Source organism: Homalodisca vitripennis, chromosome 3, assembly GCF_021130785.1.
Source record: "Homalodisca vitripennis isolate AUS2020 chromosome 3, UT_GWSS_2.1, whole genome shotgun sequence".
Classification (NCBI taxonomy): Eukaryota; Metazoa; Arthropoda; class Insecta; order Hemiptera; family Cicadellidae; genus Homalodisca; species Homalodisca vitripennis.
The window spans coordinates 118,129,036-118,149,888 of NC_060209.1; the positions used below are offsets into that span (position 1 = coordinate 118,129,036).

At 32.4% G+C, this 20,853-nt stretch overlaps 1 protein-coding gene across 1 annotated transcript in view; it reads right to left on the bottom strand.

Moving 5' to 3' along the window:
• Positions 1–12,592, bottom strand: part of LOC124357396 (probable asparagine--tRNA ligase, mitochondrial) — a 32,218-nt gene extending 19,626 nt beyond the window's left edge. Inside the window, exon 1 of the mRNA XM_046809155.1 lies at positions 11,988–12,592. Coding sequence (XP_046665111.1) covers positions 11,988–12,146 — 159 coding nt within the window. The 5' untranslated portion in view covers positions 12,147–12,592. The remainder of the gene's footprint in view (positions 1–11,987) is intronic.
• Positions 12,593–20,853: the final 8,261 nt, after the last annotated feature.

Sequence of the window (20,853 nt, forward strand, 5' to 3'; positions counted from 1 at the left end):
CATTGATCCGTATTCCGATTCACCAATGCTAAAACTTGATGAAATGGGGCCTGAAATAAATAATTTTAACGATCCATTACATTTATCCTTGGTGCATCTCAGTCCCCACCAAGTGGACATTGCGATTTGAATGATCCAGCCAGAAAATTTGCAGTTATACTTTCTCAGATACTCCTCAAACCATCACCATTGTTCATCCTTGTTTTCCTCACAGCTCCTCCAATGCGTTTTAGCAGTCATAACGAAAGACGATTTAAAGAGCCGTTTAAAAGAATAAGTTCTTAACCCTTTGAGTACTAATGTCCAGATATTCAGAAGTGTAAAGAAATACAGAGAAGTACTAACGTCTTGTTACACAGACGTGCCTGTAATTGTTCAAAAATAATAATGTCCGGATATCACAACATACAAAATTTTATTTTTGTATTTATTTAAACTTTTTAATTAAGTTAATGGTATTTACAGTCGGTACATGACCAAAGCCACATTAAAGATGCTAACAACGTATTCTGTAGCTAGAGATGTATCACAATTTAACAAGTTGACTGCGGTTGGAAGCACATTACTACTATACCAGCTGTACTTTAAGTCGGCACATGACTAGAGTCACAGTGAAGGCATTAAGCAGTGCAGTTTGTTTGAAATCTCAAGGCAGTTTGTTTACTTCTTTGGTAAATTTGGATACAAATAAGGATTTGATAAGAACTGTAATGAAGTAACAGTACAAAAACTGTGAAACCGCACTACTTTGACAATTTGGATCACCCTGTATACAAGAATTGAATAAATTAAAACTTCTTTTATCAAAATGATGAGTGAATAAAGACCTTTAAAATGAGGTACGGCTCAACCTACCTTTACATTTGAAAATCAAAAATAACCTCTACCTCCCCAAAAGTGCCATTTTGGGGTATTTTTGGGTGTTCAAAACTTATTTTTTGGAAGTTTTTGTTAAAATTAAGAATGTAGGTTTCTCGGTTCAACAGCTGTATGTTGTGGACAAGTGGTCTGCCTCACCTTATATAGACCTTAAATACATCTATTTTCAATAGGCTTCTTATCTTATGAGAATATAAAAATACATTCCAAATGATTTCCCTTTTACAATACCATTAATAATACATGGCAAAATGACCAGAAGAAACCAGTGATGTGGTCAGTCAGTGCCAACTTCCTTTTATATTGTTAGGACAATTAATTTCTCTGTTTCCTGAAGATCTTTATTCCCCTCCAGACTTCCCACCAACAGCAGCAAAGGAAGATTATTGTTAGCTTATTTTATAGTCGCCATCCCAACACATTTCCTTAATATTAGCATTTTTTTAACAAAGACATTTTTGGTAAGAGAGAACTTCCTTATTCAAACTTCTCCACTTCAGACTTAGGTGAAAAGCTTAAGTTAGGAAAAAGTGTAATTTCAAATTTTTATGAAAGTTTAAAATTAACTTCTGTAATAACTTGTATACATTTTAAAGTCTTTATTCAACAAAAACCTCACCTCTATTTGTAAACTACTGAAAATTTTGAACATATTTTCTTATTAATTTTGATTATAATTTAATGATTGGATCTCATTTTATCTAATGTACACATACTTGTGATATGTTTCAGATCTCATCCCATACTTTGTTTATGACCAATTCGATTAAATCCACCCTGAGATTGAATCATAAATCACATTGGTCTTGTTAAATTAGGCAATTTAATTATAAATTTAAATCACTTTTAACTCCATATTTGCTACACTCCTGTAAACAATTTTTATTACGATAATGAAGTTATACCTTGTGAATGTTAAGAAAATAAAATAGTCCTCTTATTTTTTTATATCAAAAATCAAATATATATATATATATATATATATATATATATATATATATATATATATATATATATAGGTAGGTAGAGTTTGTACTACTGAATATAATAATAATGATTAAACTTATACTAATAATATATTTCTTATGAAATTTACATAGCCTATATAATTGATATCTTAAAATCAATTTGAGATACGACAAATTTACTTTTAAAAATGTAGGAAAAGTAGGCATTCCAGAACATTTAATTTTTTCCTAGATCCATAAATGCGTTAAGAATATTTTAATGTTTAAACAGTCACCATAGTTAAACCAAATTCCACATTGAGCTGATGAACTTAGCTGAGATATTTGTAAAATTTAGTTTCAACTTGTTTGATCTTTTTAGGTTACATTTACTTTCTACAAGCATAGATATACAGGGTGACTGGCTCTTGGTGTGAAAAAATAAATCTGGTAATAATATAGACTTAGGGCAGTAAGAAACTATTATCTAAAAATTTGTATCTAAAAAATCCTGTTTGTAGCGATTTTTTTCCATTTTTCAGAAAATTTATGTAATTATGTACAAAAACAGCATTTTTTTTCCATTTTTACTTTGTAAGTAATTTTTTTATTGGTGCTTTCTGAAAGTTCATAATATTTCAATTAAAAAAGACCATAATAAGCAATTCATATAACTTTATGTGATACTTATTACCAATAAAAGTAAGAAAATTGAAATTTCTTTTAAAATTAAAAAAAACTTTAAACCAATATTTTGAGCAAATTTAAGTAAGATTCAATTGTCAAATTTCACAAAAACTTGTCCATTTAATAAGCTACTATTTAACATAAAAAAGTATTTATTTCTGTTTCAAATAGCTGGAGAAAAGTGAAGTTGAATGTGGAAAAACATAGAGGTTTGTAACAAACAAACAACACTAATACAAGTTGGTATTAAAGTTATATATACACTAAAAACCACACATTTTATTATGATTATGAGTAAAATGGAGAAACATTTGTTGTTCAGCTAGTAATGATAAAAGAGAAAATCCTCACACAGTTTTAAAATTTCACATATGTTCAAACTGCCTGCCTTGTTTCCTAATACATGCTCTTGCTCTTTTCCTCATCGCTCTAACTGTAACTTTGAAAGATAAGGTTTGGCGAAGTTTCTCAAATGCTGTTAATATTCTTCCTCTTAGTTCTGGTTCTGAGTTTACTGGCGTGGAGTACACTTCATCTTTCATGAATCCCCAGACAAAAAAGTCCATAGGGGTTAGGTTCGGAGACCTTGCTGGCCAAGCCATAGACCCACCCCGTCCTAACCATGTTGGATAGTTCAATGTCAACCACTCACGTACCGCATTGCTGAAGAGGGGGGGAGCGCCGTCCTGTTGGTAAATTATCTCGTCTCTTTGAATGTTTTCAATTCCATCTAAAAAACCTGGAAGGTTGTGCTGAAGGAACTGCAAGTAACTTTCTCCGGTTAAGCTTTCTTTAAAAAAGTGTGGTCCTATCAGTTGGTCCCCTAACAGACCAGCCCAAACATTAATTTTGAAACGTGTTTGAAATGATCTTTCCCTGGTAGCTTTAGGATTTTGTTCTGCACATAAAAGCAGATTGTGCATATTAAATATGCCTTCTCTGGTAAACAAAGACTCATTGGTCCATAATATCTTCTTAAAAAAGTTGTACTGCTCAATGTCACTGTTCAGTAGCCAGCGACAAAATTCAACTCTTAGGGCAAAGTCAGTTGGCTTCAATGCTTGAACTGGAGTGAAATGATATGCATGAAGTTTATTTTTCTTTAAAATGTCACAAACCTTTCACTGGGACATGCCAACTTCACGGACAACCTGCCGGTTACTAATGCCTGGATTATTATGAACATTATCAAGAACCAATTCTTCCACTCCTATGTCATGGATGACATAACCTACCTCATTAGCAGATTTATACAGTGCCCCTATCTACTAGTCGCTGATATAGCCTGGTGAATACTGCCGAGCTTGGTGTTCGGTGATCAGGGTATCGATGAGCGTACTCTCTTGTAGCTTCAAGTGCATTTCTGCATACTCTTGAGAAGTGAACTCCATTATAGCTTTCAAGATTATGGATATCTTGTTTAGAAGTACAAGATATGAATTCAGCAGTGTATACACTTAGGCATGTTGTTGCAGCATTCTTCAATCCATAACTTACATTTTCAAGGAATTACCAGAAGAAAATCTTATCTGAACCTAATGATAGGACAACTGATAAGATAATGCAGGAATGTGGTGTAGCTATTTTATTGGTAGTAAACTTTGATGTACACACTGCCTTCCAGAAAAAAATCACTATTACTAACTATCCTAGTATGGTGAATGGAAAAATAAAATCGGATTTTATTTGTTTATTATTAAAACCTCAATGTTTTTCCACATTCAACTTCACTTTTCTCCAGCTATTTGAAACAGAAATAAATACTTTTTTATGTTAAATAGTAACTTATTAAATGGACAAGTTTTTGTGAAATTTGACAATTGAATCTCACTTAAATTTGCTCAGAATATTGGTTTAAATTTTTTTAATTTCAAAAGAAATTTCAATTTTCTTACTTTTATTGGTAATAAGTATCACATAAAGTTATGTGAATTGCTTATTATGGTCTTTTTTAATTGCAATTTTATGAACTTTCAGAAAGCACCAATAAAAACATTATTTACAAAGTAAAAATTGGAGAAAAATGCTGTTTTTTTACATAATTACATAAATTTTCTGAAAAAAGGAAAGGAAACGCTACAAACAGGTTTTTTTAGATAAAAATCTTAAAATAATAGTTTTTTATTGCCTTAAGTCTATATTATTATAGTAGAGAATTTATAGCATGACCGGTGACTTCGAGATGCGCCGTAGGCAAAGACGGAACTAAAGTGGTGGGGGTTGGAGCAGCTCAGTCTGTTGCCGTATTTAGCCTTGTGAACTTCGGTCTCCAGTCTTCTATACGTGCCGCCCAAAAAACATTCGCTTGTGCCAATTCACGAGTTATAATACAATTTGTGAATTAATTGCGTTGTGCTCATTACGTTTAAGAAAACGCAAACATACTAAAAGTAATCTGGACAATTTTGATTTGGGTGTAGTTCGAAGAACAATAAATAATTTTCATCGACAACGGGGTTTTGTTATGTTAACTATTGCGTGTGGATCGTTGGCATTATTGTTATTTTAAGTATACATCATTAAATTAACTTGATACAAGTTGGTAGATAAAACTGAGTTTTTTCTTATTCTACTGTGTATATTGACAAATTACTTTAACCAGTTTTATATTAATTTTTAATTTAGCAGCTAGGCTATGTCAGTTGAAAATTTTGTAGTGTATAATTGTATCTACTATCGTAAATCCTGAAGCTTACACGGTTAGTATATGATAAATAGAATTTTAATGGCTAACAAAGCGTAACAATTACAATTCTGAACTGTTGTCGTCGTTGGAGATCAAGAATAATATAAATTCCTACCCTTTCCCAATTTATGAGAACCCTTTCTTACCACCAGGTATCTCTACTGCGAACTCATTAAGAAGGGTGAGCTATTAACACAATTTCGGCAGAACATAGTCATTGTTAAGATCACGTACATCCGGTCCCAATATTTCTAAGATTTCCTGTATTGAATTCCCCATCATAAAAGTCCGTCGCCGTAACTTCAAAAGAATCTAGAAATGTTCAAATATTCTCAAGGTCTCCTATATTAAATTGCTCATCATAAAAGACCACCGTGGTAAGAACATAAGGGTCTAGAAATGTTGGCAAACACTACAATATTCGGCTCCCGCCACAACTATGAGCCGGGAGCCGAAAACTCTCAGTAGGGTTAGTAGCACCGTATTCACTCCCCTACTTTAGATTGTGCCCCCACGCACTCAACTCCTCCACTCCTCACGCGCATCCCACCGGTCATGCTATAACTTCCCTAGAGTACCAGATTTATTTTTTCACATCAAGAGCCAGTCACCCTGTATAATTGAATACAGGGCATTTATTTCTACCATTTAATTATTAACCTAATATTTAAACATCATGTATATCTATAACAAGGAGATTGTTATAGTAAACTTCCTTTTAAGTGTAGTTGGATTTTTAAGTTTTTGTGTAATTTGTATGAATTTTATATTTATATTTTTCTTTAAGGCATACTTAGCCTACATACATTACATTAATCAAATTTTGCATGGATATTAAAACATTAAACTTACATATAAATTGAAAACTTTATATCCATTCATTTCAAAATGGCAGCTATTTAAAGATTTTAACCAAAAATATAATTTGCAAAAATAACTTTTATTAAAAAAATTAGGAAATTTCATTATAAATCCAACAACATATTGTTTAAGTATAGAGTGAAAAATAACCAAAAATTTGCAACTTTGGTAAAGGTATAATGAGGGATCCGTAGTTACTCGAGTAAGTTCTCACCGCAAAAATTAAAATTATTTAGGTGCCAAAACATTGATTAACTATAGGCTAGAAGCAGTATTCATATTATGAAAGGAATAAATGTGTATTCAAAACCCACTTGAGCATATTTATCATCATATAAAATACCTTGAATTAGTCATGGTTATAATTAAACCCAGTGCATTTTTGTTTGTGTTAATATGTCAATCATAAGAACATTTGTTTACTACAATTGCTTTTATGTAAACCAAAAAAATTGTAAAATAAAATAAACATATGTAGGTAATTCTAAGCAATATATGGGTCAACCTCGATTTTTCTCATATTACAATATAATGTTCCAATAGTCAATTAGAAAAGGAAATGACTAGAATTTCTTGCCGGAAAGCAGTTATACGGAGCAGGCAACTCATATTTCAATATAATGTTCCAATAGTCAATTAGAAAAGGAAATGACTAGAATTTCTTGCTGGAAAGCAGTTATAGGGAGCAGGCAACCGCGAGAATTACCTATTAGTGATCAGGGGCACTGACGTGATCTGGGCTTCAAATTTGGAACTACTCGAGTTAATTTTTTTTCTAAAAGAGCAAGCAGCGCAAAGCGCTGCGCAGCGGGCAAGCATCGTGCGTGATCTTCGTATATACTGAATTGATTCAGGCCAAAGGAATGACACAGATTCCTTTACCAGATTTTTACGGAGATTTTGTATTGGGCGGATTATATTGGTTTACTTTGCTTTCCAGCATGTAATTATGTGTTTAAAATTGTTTTACATACATTACCTACATTATATTGTAATATGTAATAACAATTTATCAGAAATTTTTAATAAAAAAAAAGGATCACGCACGATGCCTGCCCGCTGCGCAGCGCTTCGCGCTGCTTGCTCTTTTAGAAAAAAAAATTAACTCGAGTAGTTCCAAATTTGAAGCCCAGATCACGTCAGTGCCCCTGATCACTAATAGGTAACTCTAAGCAATATATGACCGTCTGGCGGTTGCCTGCTCCCTATAACTGCTTTCCGGCAAGAAATTCTAGTCATTTCCTTTTCTAATTGACTATTGGAACATTATATTGTAATATGAGAAAAATCGAGGTTGACCCATATATTGCTTAGAATTACCCATATGTACTATTACCAGCTGATTGATTAAGCACAAGTTCAAAATAATTATATGTTTCTTAAACAAAAAGTAAAGCAATAGTATAAAAAAAAGTTGTATTTCCAAGAAGGTAATTTATTAAAGAACATGTGAATCTTGTCACAAGTGGCACATTACTTATGCTTCAATGTGGTAATATGTTATTATTTGGATATGGAACGAATAGTCGGTTATTTCTTCAATTGACCCTACCCCAGCAAGTGAAGATGTCAAGTTTTCAAGGTAAGAGAAAGATCCCTAGAGATAGTACCAAATTCAAGCTCAGATCACGTGATTGCTCGTAAAGGTTATCTTTAAATAACTTTGATACCACTAATAACTTATTTATGATAAGCTAATCTAAACCTACTTATATAGCCTAAAAACAAATAGTAGAAAGGGCCGCTACTTTGGTATTATCTATAGGCCACTATATTTAGAAGAGTTGTTCTTACCAGGGACCTAAAAAAATAATCTACATTAACCCGCGATTACTCCCGTGTTAGAAAATATCTAACATTTTTGCCATTTTTTTACATAAAAGTTGTAAAAAAATTTTAACAGTGCCGCCGCTTCTTCATTGCCTCCCTTAAGTATTCTTCTGTTATTTTTTTAAGTTTTCCATCTCTTAAGTGGCATCATGGTGCAGTGGAGGGGATAAAAGAGCGCCGCACATATAGTGTTAATAGGAATCTAACACGTGAGTAATCGTGTAACTCTTTATGTTAGTAAAATTCTAAGGGCGCGAGTAACCATGTGAGTGTATTTTTTAGTTTTGTTTGGACACTAATACTGTAAATCTTGTTCTTTTTGTGTTTTTATGCTTAGGTGGAGGCGTAATGGATCTTCCAAATAGTGAGTTTCATATACTATCATGGTTGAATGAAGGGGAAGACGAGAATGAAGTTGTTGATCGAGATCCACATGGAAACGTTTCTGTGTCTGATGCAGAAAATGAACACAGCAATCACGGCACTGCTTCTGACCAAACGGGTGATGAGGAAGGTATAGAATCTATGGACATAGATAATGTTGACTTAGGCCATCAAGAACCAACCGAGCCTCAACCTGCTCTACAAATAAATCAACGTCAAAATGTCACTGTAGGCCGTACTGTTGGAAAAGATAGCATTACATCTTGGCACAATCACAAGCCAACCTCTGCAACTACAAGAACTATTAGACAAAATGTAGTAACGAAATTGCCTGGTACCAAAGGTTTAGCCAAAAACAGTAAATCAGTTTTAGATAGTTGGAGACTTTTCCCCGATGAGGTAATTGAAGAAATAGTCCGTTATACGAATGAAAGGTTACTTTTGATGTGTGATTCGTACACAAGAGGACAAAGAGATTGTCCTCAAACTGACGCCTCTGAGCTATTAGCTGTAATAGGTATGTTGTACCTAATGGGTGTTAATAAAGCTGGTCACTTACATGTTGAAGAATTGTGGCGTACTGATGGAACTGCTCCTGATATTTTTGTGGCAACGATGTCTAAGAGACGATTCCAAACGGTACTTCAAGCTCTTAGATTTGATGACATGAACACCCGAGATGAGCGACAAAGATACGATAATCTTGACCCAATTCGTGATCTATTTGTCAAATTTGTAGAAAAGTGTCAAGGTTCCTATACAATAAGTGAATATGCAACCTTGGACGAGATGTTAGATGGATTTCGAGGGCGTTGTAAGTTTCGCCAGTACATACCGAACAAACCAGCGAAGTACGGGATTAAGATTTATGCTCTGGTAGTTTCCTGTACTGCAGCTAGTGTTTTTAAGCAACTAATTGCACCTATAATTAATTCTGGCCGAAACATCACAATTGACAACTATTTCACCGGAACCCCTCTTGCAAATGATCTTTTTGCGAACCATAGACTGACGGTAGTTGGTACCAATCGTAGAAACAAGCCTCAGTTGCCACCTCAGGACACTTTCATCAAGGATCGTCCAGTAAACAGCTCTCTATTTTTTATGGCAAATCCCCTAACAGGTGTCTTCTTGCTTCTTATGTGCCTAAAAAGAATGAAAATGTGCTCATGATCTCTACAATGTACAAAGATGATACTATCGACGAAAGTTCTGGAGACCTCTGTAAATCAGAGGTGATATCCTTTTCAAACTGACGAAAGGAGGAGTTGACGTTGTAGACAGGATGAAGACCGAGTACAGCGTATCCAGAATCAGTCATCGGTGGCCTCTGACACTGTTTTGTTCAATTTTGAATATTGGTGGAATAAACGCACAGATCATCCTCAACAACAACACTCAAGTGTCCATGGTAAGAAGAAACTACCTTACAGAACTTGCAACACAACTGATTAAACCGCATCTAGTCAGAAGAGCAATAGTACCAAACCTTTCTTACGAACTTCGTCAGAAAATAAGACGTGTTGCTCAACTTCCTCCACCTGAGCCTGCACCTCGTCAAGAAGGACAAAAGCCACGGTGTGCTTTCTGCCCTCTTCGAAAAAACAGATTCACACAACATCAGTGCAATGCCTGTGAGAAACCAATATGTAAAGAACACACGGCGAAGACTGTACTTAGCTGCCTAGAGTGCGAGAATGTACAAGCAGACTCTGATTAGAAAGGCGCTGATTATGTGTACAATAGAAGTTTTATTTTTATTATTATTGAAATCAAAGTATATTTTATTTCTAAGACTTCTAAAAACTACTTCCTTAATACTTCTTAAAACTACTTAATATTTACTTAAAGATAATTACGTTTTTAAAAAATTGTTTAACGTAATACAAAAAATATTTTTATTTTACATTTTTAACTAATATTTTATCATTAAAATAAGTTAATATGGTCTTTTCTTTTTATACATTTATATTGCTGTGAAACATGTTCAATAATAAGTTTATTTTGTAACAAAATGGGCGTTTTTTTTAAACAAGTTCTTATGTTAGATAAAATCTAACGCGCGAGTAACAGTGTTCGTCTGACACGCGCAAGTAGCGGCGGGTTAATAGAAAAGGCAGACTTTATTTGACTTAATGTGAAATTGACATGTCATTATGACAATCAGCTGTTTTCTGTCCTCCTCTCCCAAAAGAAAGTGAAGTCAGTGAGAAGGAGGCCACTCTGTCTGATCTATTGTATAGATAAGTAGATTTAGATTAGGTTATCATAAATATGATACTAGTAGTAGCAAAATAAAACCATAACCTTTACAAGCACTCACGTAATCTGAGCTTGAATTTGGACCAACTAGGTATATCTTGAAGAATTTTCACTGTTATCACCAGAAGTGCAGGGTGAGGCCAAAGGCGCCACCGAAGCAAGCACTGGTGGGCAGGGAAATTTCTGATGGGTACTCTCCCAATATCAGATAATGTCTTCATTTCCTTCAAGGAGACAGAAAAAAGAATTGGTCGTCATATTCACATGCAATTTGCACAGTGTCAAACAAAAATTTTCCTTTCTATTAATGTAGTTTTTTGAGGTTCCCGGTAAAAAAGACCTACCAAAAATAATGGCCTTCAGATAATACCAATGTACCGTTGTTCTTCCTCTTTTGTAATGCTGCTGTGTAGTGGGTATTTTGTATATATTTCCTGTATTTTCGTTACACAACTTAGTATCAGGAGTGCACTAGAGTAGACTACTATTATTGTGTCAGAATGGAGAGAAGAGATGATATTAGAATTTAAATTCTTTGCGTACTACAGAGTATGGCGGCCATTGTCCTTTTGCTATGTGAACCAATAATATGGTTAGTTGAGTCTTTATTATTTTTAGCTCTCAAGAATTCGTGATCAGAGCTTGTATTTTACTGATCGAAACTATCTTGAGGGATGTTTATAATTTGTCGCCATCAGTGTGGTCTGCAGCAGCAGCATCTTCGAAGCTGTTAAAGTAAATATTTACCTGATTGTTGCCTTAAAAATGTTAAATATACCACCAAGAAAAAAGCTAATAAAAGCTAATAAGTACTCTAATCTTATATGGAAGGCCTATCATTAGTAATTAGAGATAGATTACGATAAGCGGACCCGGTTTTTTTTATATCGAAATTGGCAAACTATATTACTTGATCATAAACACCGGTATAATCAATCGATAATGATTAATTATTTTGAACAATTAACTTAAATCATCTATATCAACAGCTGTAAATACTTTAAAATAATACCGTACACAATAGGGTAATATTTCAATTTTACATAAGTAACATTTGATTATTAAAATGGCCGTCAATTTGAGAAAACTACGCAACATTGCTTTGAAAGATGATAAGACATGCTTTACGTGGCTTCAACATGTTGGACTCGTACTGAAAAATCCATTATGTGAAATTTGTGGGAAAGAAACAACTGTAATTGTGAGAGGAGCAAATATGGTCGTCTTCAGTTTTCCTAATTTCGGTTATAATAATTTGTTTCATTAATGTAAATATTAAATTTATATTTTAATTTAAAACATATGATTGTTATTGAGGACTATAGGCCTAGATACTTTTATATCGATTGATAGTCTAGGATTTTATATGCGAATATTCGGTATTGATGGTTACATTCTTCGATATAAAAAACCGGGTCCGCTTATCGTACCCTACCCGTAATTAGGCCTACCTTCACTTCTGCTTTATGCCCAATTGAGTCTTTTGATAAGTAAATATCTTTAACACTATAATAACTTATATGGCTGTTAAACTGCACTTTAATGTGAAAACACTGTAAAAATTTAGACTTGGATGCAGAATTCAATATCCTTTGATACACAGGGATCATTGTGTCTAAGGGCGTTTGGTACCACTTCTCTTAAAAATCTATAATACACAAATACTGGCAAGATCCAGTTTTTATCAATGACTTAAAATTTGCACATTACTCTTCGGCCCAGAAATATATGGTTGTACACGTTGATATTTCACGAATTTTTACAGAACATATTTTAAATCTACAAAATAAATTTTAAAAATAAAAACAACTAGGTACTCCAAAGCTTATTCTTAACCAGAGACTCTTCCAGCACTGATAACTTCATACACGCTCTGACATATATTTCTTGAGATACTACATAAATGTATTAAGCATTTCAATAATGTAGATAAGTTAAAATGTTATTTTCCCAAGGTTGATTGACCTAAATAACAGTCTAAAACATTAACCTCAAACTCCGTTTCCTCCCATAATAGGCTTCAACTGAGCTACTCCTACTACTGTCTACCCACACAGCCGCCTACAGACAGACTACAGACTACAGACAGGCCCTGGCCAATACAATAGATTCAGTGTTCCCACAATCCGCAAACTCTAAACCCCTCGGTACAAATCACCTCTGTATACCTGTACTGAGAGCAATATTAGGAGAAAAGTTAGGGCTACAATTTTAACTTTCCAGAGATAAGACCTTGCTTTCATAAATTAATGGAGATTGTAATTTTGTTCGGTAAAGACATATGTTTTTTACAACATTATAACATACTCAACCTTTTGTTCAGATTTTTAATCAATTTTATTCATTTAATTAACTCATTTTTATAAATTAAATTTAAAATGTGAAGTATTTGTATTACTGTTAGAAATAACTAAATACATAATAGTTTTCTGTAATGTATTTATTATCGTTGTTTCCTTCGTTTGCCACTAGATTTCAAGTGGCAATAGATTTTAACATTGGATGCAATATTTTCTTATAGTATACTGATACATAATCAAAGTGTAAAGTGTACGGGTCCTCTAAGGCTGTCTTACACTCGAAGTAAACATTGGTTATATCAATAGAGTTGCATTGAGAAACCCGTAAATATGCACACAACGATCAAGTTTATTTCTTTGAAATGCTTATAGGGAAGAAGCTAATAAAATACTCATTGGGATCCAAAAAGAAGTAGGTTTTGGATTTTTTATAATGATAAACATCCTAAGGCTCAAGTACACTAAGCTTTTTTACACGCAGCTTCTAAACTAGTACAGTGTTCCACACTCGCTCAGTAGCTGCTTGTATAAAAAAAGCTCTGGGAAAAAGCGGGTTCAGTCGGCGACTTTATACGTCATACGCCTGCTTTGGAGCAAACTAGATTGTATACTAGCCAAGTTTATTCACAGTTGCTTGTAGATTGTGCTCTAGTGACAATAGGATTGTTTAGAAAATGCAAGCGGAAGTGGTTCGTGTGGGAGTTTTAGTTGTATCAAAAGTGGTTAGAAGCGAGTTAATTAGAAGACAAAACGCGAAACGGAAAATGGGAAAGTGTGGGTGAAACAGTGGGTAGAAAGACGTTGTTGAGAATTAGTGCTGATAAGTTTGATGGTAGAGCTACTGGAAATGGTGCACGGAATGTTATGAAACAGGACACAAAAATGAGAATGGCAATCCCAGTAATCAAAAAACCAGAAATAACATTACGCTATTTAGTGAGTAACTGGCGATTCGTTTAAGTCTTTGCGGTACCTGTTTCGAGTTCCAGAATCAACAATATCGAGGTTCATACCCTTGTATTTGTGGCAATTTGTTGCGTTCTTCGACGATTCATCGAGGTAAGTTAAATGTTAATACTTAACACAAATATGTAATATTTTTTTAATATTAAAAAGTATTTATAGTTAAATATTAAGCTTTATTTAAATCAAATTTATATGATACCAGCAAGTGATAACAGCTTAGGGCTGCAAGACAAGATGTTTAAGAAAAAATTGATCCATACAATGGAAAAACAAATAACAGTAGCTCAAATAAGGGCCAGCCTGTTTGTAGGACTGGCTTGTCCAGTGTACCAGTCCAAGGTCCCTCAATCACAGTTTTATTTAATATAGCATGTTTAAATCGTATCTAGTTTAAATCTGTCAACTAGTTTTACATTTAATAAAATTTGATAATACTTCAATTTTATTTTTAATCCTCTAAACCTCTGTCTAATCTAAACATTTGAAATTATATACTATAATTTAAACTAATGTAATGTATGTATATATATATTTTTCTCTCATGTGGCTTACTAAGAAAACAGGTATTTTTCACGATTTTAAACTACATTGTAAAAAATATATATTTGTTATATTGTATATATATAATATGTTGTTTTTTTTGCTTAAAACACATGGATAGCAATTAAAAATATGTGGCAAAACTGTCAAAACGTAAATTAAACAATCTTTTGATGAAACCTTTATACCTAATGTGCGTGTTACCTACTGAGGAACATCGACGGCGCTGAACTAATGATTCATTAACCACCCGCTGTCGTGTACCGACACGTGGTACATGTGAATGCTTCTAAAAATAAATCTCTAACAAAAGAACATCTAAAAAAATCTAAAAAAGACAAATAAAAAAAAAAATAAAAAAAAAAAAAAAAAAAAAAAAAAAAAAAAAAATAAAAGAAAAAAAAAAAAAAAATAAAAAAAAAATTCTAAAAAAATTCTAAAAAAAATAAAAAAAAAAAAAAAAAAAATAAAAAAAAAAAAAAAAAAAAAAAAAAAAAAAAGAAGAAAAAAAGAAAAAAAAAAAAAAAAAAAAAAACAAAGAAAAAAAAAAAAAAAAAAAAAAAAAATTCTAAAAAAAATCTAAAACTAAAAACAAAAAAAAAAAAACCAAAAAAAAAGAAAAAAAGAAAAATAAAAAAAAAAAAAAAAAATAAAAGTTGCTTCTAAATAAAAAAATATAAAAAAAAAAAAAAATCTAAAAAACAATAAATCTTCTAAAAAACAAAAAAAAATCTTAACAAAAAAAAAACTAAATAAAAAAAACTATAAAAAAATAAAAAAAAGAAAAAAAAAAAAAAGAAAAAAAAAATAAGCAAAAAAAAAAAATCTATAAAAAAATCTTCAAAAAAAAAAAAAAAAAAAAAAAAAAAAAAAAAACCAAAAAAAACAAAAAAAAAAAAAAAAAAAAAATAAAAAAAAAAAAAAAAAAAAAAAAAAAAATCTAAAAAAAATAAAAAAGAAAAAAAAACTCTTCTAAAAAACTAAAAAAATAAAAATCTCTAAAAAATAAATAAAGCAAAAAAAAAAACATCTAAAAAAAAGCCTTCTAAAAAAAAAAATTCTTCTAAACATTTCTCTAAAAGATAAAAAAATAAAAAGAAAAATCTAAAAAAATTCTAAAATACAAAAATTCTAAAAAAATAAAAGAATCTAAAAAAAAAAAACAAAATAAAAAAAAAAAAAAATCAACTAAAAAAAAGAAACTAAAAAAAAAAGCTTCATAAAAAATTCTAATAAAATAAATCTAAAAAATAAATCTAATAAAAAAAAAATCTATAAAAAAATAAAAAAAAAAAAAAAAAAAAAAATCTAAAACTTCTAAGTCTAAAAACCAAAAAGTAACTAAAAAAAATCTAAAAAACAAAAAAAAACAAAAAAAACTAAGAACTAATAAAAGAAAATAAAAAAAAAAAACAATCTTAACAAAAAAAAAAAATCTATAAAAAAAAAAATAAAAAAAAAAAACTAAAAATAAAAAAAAAAATAAAAAAAGAAAAAAAAACTAAATAAAAAATAAACTAAAAAAAAAAAAAAGAAAAAAAAAAATCTAAAACTAAAAAAAAAAAAAATACTAAACTAAAAAAAATCTAAACAAAAAAAAAAAATCTAAAGTAAAAAAAAAAAAAAAAAAAAAACTAAGAAAAAAAACAAAAAAAAAAAAAAAAAAATAAAAAAAAAAGAAACTAACTAAAAACCCCTGCTATCTAGCTAGACATTTATCGCGCTACGTTTGGCGCGCTTTGTTTGTTGTTGTTCTTCACTGTCAGTCTGGTTCGTTAATTTGTAGGTTTTAACAACTGTCTGACCTGGGTGTTTGTTGGAATTGAAAGTCCGTTTTGTGTGTTTCGTATGCAATTAATAATAAAAATGGACGAACAAGATAATCAAATGATGCTCTTGAAGGCCACAGTGATTGTGAACTCTTACTGAGTATTTTCTGTGTCGGGAGCCGAATACTTTACCATCCTGAACAGATAGTAGGAGGATTCAAATGCAGACTGGTAAATGATGCATTGAGGACCATGATGCAAATGAACAAGTCATACATAAATAGTTGAAGAAACGTAATTTGTTTACTCTCAGATGACGTAAGCCTTCAGATGCAGTTTCTATTATTTACTCCAAAAATAAGCTTAGGTAGATGAATAGGTGTAAATATTTATTAAAAATAATACAGGATCAGAATTGGAAGAACCTTACCAACAAAATAATGAAACCGCCAATGAGTGCGATGGTGCCCCGAAAATAATGAATGACCAAATGGTGAAACTGAAAACCAAGTACCGTAATGGAGTGGGATGACATAACGAGGTACGTGCCAGACAATTTCCCAATACTGACAATTGAAAGGGTTAGTGTAATGATTTGACATTCAAAACCCGTAACCAGACTGTACCAGACGATAATATTAACCTAAACGTAGAAGAAACAAACCGATATTCCCCAGCAAGATTTCCAAACAATATCCTTCAAATAAGGTTTAATACAGTTCAAATGACACCATGTTTAAAAATGATTTTTATAAAACAGCTATGAAGAGAGAGCGGGTTTGAAATGCTTCTTCGATGTCTCAATTTGATATAATGAAGAAGCAGTAGGCGAAGAACCCAGGATAAAAAGCTACAAAAACAGCAGGTCATGTAGATGATAGATTCAAAGCTGATGCCAGGATTGTTCAGCGAAACGTAGTTATAGATGAGACAAGAGGCCCGTGAGAGGCAGGAGGCTTAATTTTCCGGCAGTACTTGCCGGACAAATCGCACAAATATGAGTGAAAAAATGGAACCAAGCATATGTTCTCCTGATGTCTATACCTGCAAGTCAAATAAACGTAGGTAAAGGTGACATTCCATCTGGGAAAAGGCCACAAACAAAAAATAATGTCTGCATCTTAATCATGTCTTATTCATAAGGCCACGCCGTTTGCTGTTCGCTGATAATTATTGCAAGCAGCGTTGAGTTAAAAAAAGCTGAAGGCCTTACTTAAAATAAAAACTTACCTTGTGGTACCCTTGAAAAAGGTATTTGAAGTCTAATCCTAAGACAGTTATAAAGCAAGAAATTGAAAAAGGTGAAGGTGTAAGCTGCAGGGAATCAAACAAGGTGTATAAAAAGTAATCAGTCTGGGTTGACAAAAAAGCGAGTTAAACTAGATTAATTACTCGACCTGAGGATGGGGACACTTATAGCCCAGTAAATAAAACCAATAGAAATAAACTAGCCAACCATGAAACCCCTCAGCTGTGGTTTTAGCTTACAATGATGCCAAAAGTGGCGTAGACTGTATCATCACCAAGATGAGTTTCTTATTATAGCCCAGTTGAGAAAAACGTCTAAATTGGTACAAGAAGGTTGCCATCTAGAGTAAATGCTGGGTACATGTGCTGTGAACGCCTTAGTGTATTAAACAGTTGTTAAGGAAAAGAACGCTAAATGGATATGCTAAAATATCCTATCTGTTTGGCAAAAAGCTTGTAGAGGAAAACAGTAACTGTTAAATCCTGCTTCTAATCCAACTTCCGATTTCAGGTAAGCCTATTTATAACTAATGTAGTATTTTCATTTAAATATAAATAATCTGAACCGGTATAGGTTTTAGGAAACAGAAACAAATAGTTGCACTTAAATTAGGCATCAAAGTCTGTAACAAACCAGTTTAATTAATAAGCTGTCTTAAACATTTGACTTTAACATTTTTTTCAACATTTTATTGCTTTATTTTAGCAAGAGTATACCTGCTCAAAAACACGCGAATTAGTTAAGAGAGATGGCCTGGCTAAGCAACTCAAGAAAAACGATGTTTATCCAGTTGCTATGAGTCTCTAGTTGCCTGTCATGGAACAACAGAAGCCAGAAAACGTTGAAAGAGAGTTACAATTTTCTGCAAAGACTGCCCAGATAATCCAGCTACGTGTTTGGACTGTTTCAATAACAATCATTAGACGACAAATGTCATGTAGATTTATAGTTTTTTTAATACTTAGTTACTTTAATTACTCCATTTTAAATTTGCGAAGTATTTGTTAGGTTAGACTTGTCACTTTCTACTGATTAAACTCATAATTTATAACGTGAGCAACTTTTTTTTATCTACCTGTAATAACTTAAGTTTAAGAACAAAAAGGTTTACAGGTTCATCTTTGCTGATAGGCTTATTAGCTATCACAAACACGGCAAACAACTATTCAGATACTATATAATTTTTTAGACCAATTTTGGGAAAAACGAGTTTGCGTTGAATGAAAAATATTATAAGAGTCTTATAGACGGCGTAGACAGAAATGTAGAACCTTCTAGGCAAAGGTTAGTTTCAGAGAGCCATTTGAAAATGCATTGTTCGTGTACCACGGGTGGCACACGACGCGCTGCTGTAATGTGAGCCGTGCGCCACGCGTGGTACACGACGCACTCGTATAAGATCGCCGTGTACCAAACGTGGCGTACGTCGTCGTGAATGTGTTAATTGTACATCATAACAGTTTTACAAGTAACTTTAGTTGGGAAGCTTTTAATATTAGTAAAGTAAGAGCAGCAGTAATTGACTTTAGTGTATCAAGGAGTGATGATATTTATGGCCTTTCCAATTTTGTCTTTAAGAATATAATTGATGAAATTGTATCACCCCTAACCTGCGTTTCAAACCAAATCTTAACTGTAAGTAAATTCCCAGATTGTCTAAAATATTGCAACGTTATACCTAGTTTTAAAAAAGGGCAAAAAGAAATTCTCGAGAAATATAAACCTATTACTATTGTACTAACCCTTAGCAAAATAATAGAAACCTGTATGTTTAAGCAATTATATAAGTATTTTATGGAAAACAATTTACTGTACAAAAACCAATTTGAATTTAGGCCAAATCACTCTACTGCTTAGGCTATAGAATGTCTAGTAAATTCAATTCTAAGGTGTCTAGAAGACAAACAAGTAATTTGTTCTACCCTTATAGACATAACAAAGGCTTTTGATATTGTTACTCACTCTATTCCTTTGAAAAACTTAATTTATACGATATAAGAGACAAAGAATTAAAGTTGATTCAAATTTACCTAACAAATAGAATGTAAATGGTTACTGTAAACAATGTTTCGTCACAGTATCCGAAGGTGGTAGCAGGTGTTCTCCAAGGTTCTGTACTTGGTCTTTTTTTTTGTTTTTAGTCTTTATCAATATTTTTCATGTTAATGTTTCATCCATGTCCGTACTTTATGCAGACAATACAACTCTTCTTTGTTCTAATGTGAATGTGTAGTTGTAGTTTGGAATCCCCATGCAAAATATACTTATGATGGTACTCTGTATAAATGAATGTAACGATAATTTTATATGAATTAATGAAACTTATGTAATTATTTAACATAAAATACATGCAGGCATATAATGTTGAACGAATAAAAGATTTGATTTATACTGTATGTTAAAAATTGATAAAAAAGTAATTACAAATTATATTTCAATTTTCAGATCCTCAAAACTGTTAAAGAATGGAAAAAATTAAGATTATATTACTACAACGCTAAAATGTCCCCAGAGGTTGTGGGGCGGTTGATGGCAAACATGTTGTGATGAAAGGCCTCCTTGTTCAGGCTCAGAATATTACAACTATAAAACAACCTACAGTATCATACTATTTGCATTGCTATTACTAGTGAATGCTGTTTACTGCTTCACTTACACAAACGTAAGAGGAAATGGCAGAGCAAATGAGTGATATATTTAGAGATATCACTCTGAACATAACAGTGGAAAATAAAACCATTGAGGTTTCTTGAGAACTCACTTATCGTCGGGGACGACGATTTCCCTCTTCGGACTAGTGTTTTGAAGCCTTTCAGTAAGCATGGACTCAGGGATGAAGGGAAAATATTCAACAATAGCATATCTCGTGCCAGGCGAGTTTCAGAAAATGCTTTCAGCATACTTGCCTGTCGTCATCGAGTGTTCTCCAGATCAATTGAGCTGATATCCGACACAATCGATAGAGTTGTTTGGGATGCATAAGTTTGCATAACTGGCTACGAAAGACTCCCGCAGGCCACTACATACCACAAGAAGCAATGGACAGAGAATATTTGAACATAGGAGATGTCACACATGATCAATGGAGACTAAATGGCAGCACCCTACAACCAGCGACTGCACGGAACGGCAACAAAGCAAGCAAAATTGCTATAGAGGTCAGACAAGGGTTCATGAAATACTTTACCAAAGCCATTCCTCTATCCTGGCAATGGGAGAAACTTGGACTGAAAAAGCCGTGAACAATGCATTAAAGAACAAAAAATGCAATTGTCATGTTTTAAATTAACGTATCAATTAATTAATGTACTTACCAAATTTGATTTACTGCTTCTATTGCCAAAACTCATTCAAATAATTTGCATCGTTGAACCAGGTTAGCTTCGGTACAAGACTAGCCAGCGAGGGGGTCCAAGGGAATCGGACCTCCCCCCCAATTTTTAATCTTTCAATTACTTTTTTAGTAAATTATCATTATTATTTAAATAATTCA